Source organism: Arctopsyche grandis, chromosome 13 (genome assembly GCF_051622035.1).
Source record: "Arctopsyche grandis isolate Sample6627 chromosome 13, ASM5162203v2, whole genome shotgun sequence".
NCBI classification, from domain to species: Eukaryota; Metazoa; Arthropoda; class Insecta; order Trichoptera; family Hydropsychidae; genus Arctopsyche; species Arctopsyche grandis.
The window spans coordinates 12,655,268-12,662,490 of record NC_135367.1 but is presented as its reverse complement, the minus strand read 5'-3'; the positions used below and the strand labels follow the sequence as shown (position 1 = coordinate 12,662,490).

At 33.8% G+C, this 7,223-nt stretch overlaps 1 protein-coding gene across 2 annotated transcripts in view; it reads right to left on the bottom strand.

The window, feature by feature from the left end:
- Positions 1 to 329: 329 nt before the first annotated feature.
- Positions 330 to 7,223, bottom strand: part of LOC143921175 (suppressor of cytokine signaling 2-like) — a 44,761-nt gene continuing 37,867 nt past the window's right edge. For both annotated transcript variants that reach the window (XM_077444346.1, XM_077444345.1), the window contains exon 2: positions 330 to 2,788. In XM_077444346.1, the coding sequence (XP_077300472.1) occupies positions 1,980 to 2,771 (792 nt within the window). In that variant the 5' untranslated portion in view covers positions 2,772 to 2,788 and the 3' untranslated portion in view covers positions 330 to 1,979. The remainder of the gene's footprint in view (positions 2,789 to 7,223) is intronic.

The window sequence follows — 7,223 nt, the reverse complement described above, 5'->3', positions numbered from 1 at the left end:
AAATTATATACGTGGCAAGAATACGGAAAAATATACATATATAAATAAAATAAAATTCGCTAATATTGATTATGCCGATGTAAATATAATAAATTTAAAATAATCAACACGTCACTCATATAATATAAATTAAAATTAATTTATATATATATATATATATATATATATATATATATATATATATATATATATATATATATATATATATATATATATATATATATATATATATATATATATATATATATATATATATATATATATATATATATAATAATAATAATGAATACTTTTGATGCAGATCTTATATATAATAATAAATTTACAGTTATATTATGTATATAAAGATTCGGCAAAATTTAAGGTATAATCAGCTGCATATGGAATTCGTACATTTTGGCGTATTATTACCGAATTAAATAAGACGAAGATAATCAGTTCGATATATTAAAAAAAGCTAAGGCTTAAAATTACAATGCAATAATTAAATCGTGGAACGAATGAGAGTATCCGAATGTATTATTTTAATTTTATATATTTATACAAAAATACATAATAAAACATTAAAAAAAAATACTCAAACCCGTATATTATTTCTAGCACTGAAAATTTAATCCACGAATAATATAACATTGTAATATAATATTTAAAAACTATAAACACTCTTAGTGAGCAAATAAATACTATAGCGGTTTTTCTCTCTCTATATCGATTTTCTTTCATTGGACCACATTTTCCCATCTTCTTTTAATTAAAAAATATGGTTTTATACATTTTTTTTGCAAATTATACAATATTTGTTCGGGTATGTAAAGGTACCCATCACATCATCATAAATCATAAATTGTCCACTATGACGACACAAATAAAAATATGCTCTGGATTTTTCATCACACTGATACTATTTTATACATATATACAAAAACTGCTACCGATACTGTTTTATATACACAAAAAAGCTCTCAAATACATAAATCATTACCTCGAAAATCATTTAAGTACACCGTATTTTAAAATGGATTTATAAGGCGTTTTTGAAACAATTATCGTGTTATATAGTAAGTTTATCATAAAATTCTTGCTATATTTAAAAAAAACAATTTATACATCATGATCAATTAAGATATAACAAGATTGTTAAGAAATTTCAATTTACATTTTCATAGAAAAGTGGATTGAAAACTTAGTACAAGTATCGAGGTACATTTAATTAGCTGTATTTAGACTTTGAAGCAATTCTTCCTTTTTTAAAATATGTATTGCCAAGCAATTTGTATTAAATAGTTTTATATGCTAAGGTACTTTTCATCTATCGAAGAGTTGCAATATATCTTGAACAGCAGCAAATACTATAAATATGAGGTTTACACATACGCCAAGATATACTGATACAATTCTAATACGAGCTATACAAGTTCCTACGTATTCACTATGAGAATTTATATAAAAGACTTGTATCGATTATACTATGAGGCTTATGAGAAATGTTATTATGAAAGATTAAGTCACAATAAGGTGTTTCCATTTTCATACTGAATTTTATCTGTAATTTCTTTTTCACTGCTAATAAAACATAGTTGTAAATATATATAGGCACGTTATAAAACAAAACTTTCAATTAGTCAAGGACAGAATATGTTATGATAATGTTTTTATATATTCAATAATGTTATTGAATGGTGCAATGTTTGAAAAAGTCTTTGCTTTCAGATAAAAATCTAATTTAGAATACAATTTGTATTCTAAAGGTGTCTTCCAAGATGTGTATATGAATTTCATATGAAAAAACACAAATTAGGATAATTTACGCAGAAATTCACAAAGAAAATGCAGACTATTGACTCACATACAAACATTTTGACATAAAGCTCATACTAAAATCCACCTGAGAATTTTACACACCGACATCGAACTATAAACATATAAAATAAATATAGCAAGAACGTCCAAATATCAACAGTTAACGACCACTTCGAGGGTCAGCAGGTGTACGGGTATTCTTCGAGGTAGTCTTGCAAAGGCAACGGCAGTCCCAGTTGTCTCACTGGTGACTGCAGAGGTAAAGACGAGGGTGCCGCGTCTCGGAGAGCTCTCCAAACGGCCAACCGAGCAGAGTGCCCTAACCGAGGTGGCGCAGACAGCAGCGGCCTTCTCACTTCCACCGGAGAGTGTGGCCCACCTTCAGCATCCACCCAAACATGTCCTCGGGCGCCGGCCCAAACACCCTCTCCGTTCCGACACTCTTTGTCTCTAGTCGACGTCACTTGAATATAATACTCCACTAACTTAACAACACAGTCAAATTGAGGCATCAGCGGAGCCAGCACGGGCTCGGCGTCCAATCTGAACAATCCAGAATTATAATGGAGCCTGACCGATGTGGGTCCTTTCAATGTTTGTACACTCAGTGAATATAAGAACTTGTGATCGCTCGAGTTTCTGATCAGGAAAGTCCCCGGTGGGGCGTTGTTGAGGACCCGCTGGCTCTCTTGCCATGTGAGGTCTTCGTAGTACCACCCGGACAGGCGGAGGTGAGCGTCCGTCTTCGCCAGGCGGTTAAGGTCTTGCTCCGGCGGTGAGGCGAACGGGAAGAATATCGTCGGTGAGGAAACGTGGTTAGGGGCTGGTGACGGAGACGACGGGGGCCAAACGAGTCCACCGCCGGAGAGTGCGAGACCATCTCGACAGTTGCCACCGGTGGTGCCGCCGCAGACTCCCAAAGAGAAGACATGCTGGCACTTGGGACAGTGGGTCGACACGCTCAGCATCATTCCGTTTCCTCCATTAGCTGAAATCAAAATAAAAAGAATATAAGAACTATGCTTCATTTAACAAATAAATATACACAAATATAAAGACAGAGATACGATGCAAAAAAAACGATGTTAGGCCAAATTTGTACCCTTTGCAAAACCCCCCCCCGCCCTAGAGTTTAACGGTGATTCCCATATTTGAAGAAATGTGTCGAAATAATACGAATACGATATTAACAATGATATGAAGACATGCTTTTCACAGCTGGAGTCTATGTACCTAGGCGTGCTGTGCCGCCTTTTTGAGTGTGTCCTTACTATTTATGAAGGTGACAATCAAAGTCGAATAAAATTCGAAATTATAATGTATTAGAATTGAAATGTTTTCAAAGTTATATGAACGTTTTAGTTAAATAAATATGGAATGTAACAAGTTTTCAAAGAAAAAGTAGTTGAAATGGAGTTCAAATTTACTTTCTTTCGTGTAATGAACAAAGTATAACATGATTTGATTACATAAGAAAAGTTTTTAAAAAATCAAGGTGAATTTTATTGAATTTAAGTACATATAATAAGCATGTGAATTTCAATCAACAGAAGACATATGTAATAAAATTCCATATTTCATATCACAAATAAATCATTAAATACGCACATACAAAGCCTTAACATGTATGTAAAATATGTTAATGATTGTAATTATAAACCTATTAAGCGCATGCACACTTGCAAACTCGATTTGGGAACAAAACTCATAGAAAACTCCCAATAAACTATCTCTAAAAATATTCTCCAGACACGCGAGCGAGCGTCACGACCTTTTCGGGGTAGTAAATAATATAATTTTAAATAAACACGTACTAACGATAATAAAATACCAAAAAACTGTTGGCCAAGTCGGGACCAAGCCCCCATTCTCGGTAAGCCAAGCACTTCTGGGAAACGCTTTCAGTACGGAGAAAATTAATATTTAACCATTGCCAACGAACAGACAGCCATTGGCAACCATCGATACTCCTCACATCATTCCAATATAAATATGTAAAAAGAAAAAATGCGACGCGCAAATTCCACTTTCGATTTCCGAGAAGTGTTGTTCTTCTCTAGCAGCTGCAACTGTCTGCACAAGGTCTTGTATTATTTGTTTTGCTTTGACGGCTTTGTGCGGCTTAGCATCTCCCGTCCGATGTGCGAACATGAAATAACATTTTATCATTTTATAAGATGCGCATTCTAGGAATGCTCTTGCGCAAGGTTCTGTTGCGGAAGAAAATGTGGCGGCACGTGTATAGTCGACTTGAGAAATGTTGACCTTGCGTGATTTTAATGCGAGTGTGGTTCGATGCATATAAAACGCTCGGTTGTGGTGTAAAATTTAATTCGGTTGATGATATAATAAAAAGCGGTTCGATGTGTTGCAACTTTTACGTCGAATCGGTGGAAAAGCGTGAGAATCTATCGGTACAGTCGATTTGTGTGCTGCATTAGATCAGTACATTCAAATTGAATAACTGATTGATTCATTTAAACACATTTAATAAACATCTCAAATGAATTGATCACAATTCGGAAATTTATATATGAATCTATATATCTGCACCGGTCGATTTATGTAAAATTGGTTCAAATCAGCAAAATATTGAGATTGAAACGGTTTATAATAACAGAACCATGACTAGACAGTGGATGGTCATTAGGGCAATATGCTTTTGGCTATTGTTAACCGTAAAAACCTTTCTTTTATCTCTTGAATTCATCACCGTTAGAACGTATATTACTATTTGCCATTGCCCTAATGAGTATCCATCCCTTTATAATGACATGGACTGGTTTTTTTCTTATTATGTTTAAAGCAACATTAAAATGACAATGATAAATACTAACAAAAATAATAATGTGTTAAAAAGATACTGATCACTGGATAAATAAAATGTATTGTAATTATATATGAATTAAAGCTTTTTAAAATCAAATCTAATGTTTCTGAACCGGTTCATATTAGCAAAATTATGAGTTTCATACCGGTTCAAATAAACAAAAATTTTCTTTTGAATTCAGCACGGTTGGAACGTGTATTGTTATTTGTCATTGCCCTAAGGAGTGTCCATCCCTTCATCATGATTACACTTGGGCGTTGGCTTGATACTTTAAACATAATAATATACTGCTCCATTGCTGTGCATAGTGAGAGCAAAAAATCATGGTCAACCATTTTAGTGTAAAAAGCATCGACCCAACGCCGAGCTTTGATCATGAGCTTATGAGCTTTTTTCCCTATTATTAACACTGAGATTATAATAAGATAATATTATAAACAAGTGTAATAGCAGCTATTGTAATAGATTATATATGCATTGTGTATATATGTAATATATGAATAATAAAAAGTTTTTAAAAATCAAATTATATGGCTTTATATTGACCAGTTTATATTGACAAAATCATTTATTATTTTAATTTTATATTTCATATTTCACTGACATGGACCGTTTTACTGTCACTTTTACAACAGACCGCATGACAAACTCAACGCCGTCAGTTACGAACCCCTGACCTGTCGTAGTTCGACCCCCGGAGCGTCGCGCTTTCAATGTCATCGAAAATAGAAAACGTGAAAATGTTAATGTATATATAAAAATACACACACACACAAACAATAATAACTACGATGCAAAATTTTCCCCCAATTTTCCGCGACGCACACACTTCCATGAAATTTCCCACGAAATCGAAACGTCACATTGGCACCGACACTACGTCGAACCAACTATATATAATTTGCCTATACATTATTCGTACAAATTTAGACTATGGGGAATTCATTCACGCGGGAGAACGAATCCAGCACTTCCCAAACACATTCATGAAATACATTGAATGCGAAACCAGGAGATGCGACAGACTCGACGGATATGGTTAATTTCCCGGGAAAGTGGGTACATAGTGTGTGACATTTTACCGAATGCGGATTATCCGGTAATACCGCAAAACCGCACGATTTCAACTATTGCCGATGGATACCGGGAAGTGTTCATGTTACTCATGAACATATCGTGTATATCTGTCAGACGCAGAGTCATGTACGTGCTTGGAAATCGATCTGATCTTAGAAGGCGAATCGGTCGATGTATAAATTATAACCCGGAAAAATATATATTTATATATATTATATGGTCATTGTTCGAAATACTGAAAATATGATTGATTTTCAATAACATGTGTGAAATTTATTTCTATTGTAAATTATCTCGAATGAGTACTGAGAATAACGATTAAAATAGAATTGTGATTGGTAATGTTTAGAAATTGATTGAAAAACATTCATGTCGTTAAAATAAATTATTAATACAACAGTCAATAGTCGTTCTATAAGCATTTTTTTTAATCTAGGGCAAAATGCTTTTGGGGCGTTTTTAAACTATTACATAAAAACATTTATTGCACTTTTGCTTTCAGCACTGTTGGAACGTGTATGGTAAGTCCCTATGATTATCCATGCTTATCCATGATTATCCATGCCCTAATGATTATCCATAATCGAAACATAAGTAGCATTTTGATCTGAAGTTTACGCAAAACAATCATTCAATACGCATAATATGCAACAATTAAATATAGTGAGATTATAAGTAACAATTTGAATCGAATATGTTCAGAAGCAAACCGCGCGATCCTTATTAATTATATATACAGATATACTCCCATATATTTACACTACACACGATATTTATGTGCAAACATTGAAATGCAAATACCGTTGCAAAGAGACATCTATGGAAAAATTTGCAGCATTTATACAAATCAGCGAAATTCGAGATACTGAAAAATCGAAATTTTTGATAGAATATGGGTAAAGGTTGTCAATTTGTTAGAACCTTTTTAATGAAAATCAGATAAATTGACAAACTCTGGTATGAAACGATCGACCTGGAGTTACATATCTAAGGTCTGGCCAGCAGCAATCGGTGGGACTGAACCCTTGGCCACTTTATTCGTAATATTATATTCTAACCACTTGTCTATTCTGCTGATTATTTAGACACATTACATGACAAGTAGTATAGAGCGGTTCTATGATTATTCCCCACACAAAGCTAAAAGAATGTGGCGATTATTATGATAAAAGCCACACAAGATCGGTTTACAAATGTAAGTGGAGGAATTATACGGAAGAATACAGGTTATTAAGAACGATGACTTGAATTCTAAGAAGAATGAATTCAATAGCAGGAAATCAAATCGCTATCTATATAGTCCTGCAGCATAGAAATGATAGTCATGAACGACCGGTTCCCTTACGAATTGTTCCCGACACACCTGAGGAATGCCGTCAATCCCGGCGACAAGATTCGATCATCACGTTTCCATACAATAAGCACATAAAGTACTACATAGAATTCAACGCTAAAATGTCACGAGAGCAATACCGAGAACTGATTACAAACGACAGTCGCTTACGACTTATTTATA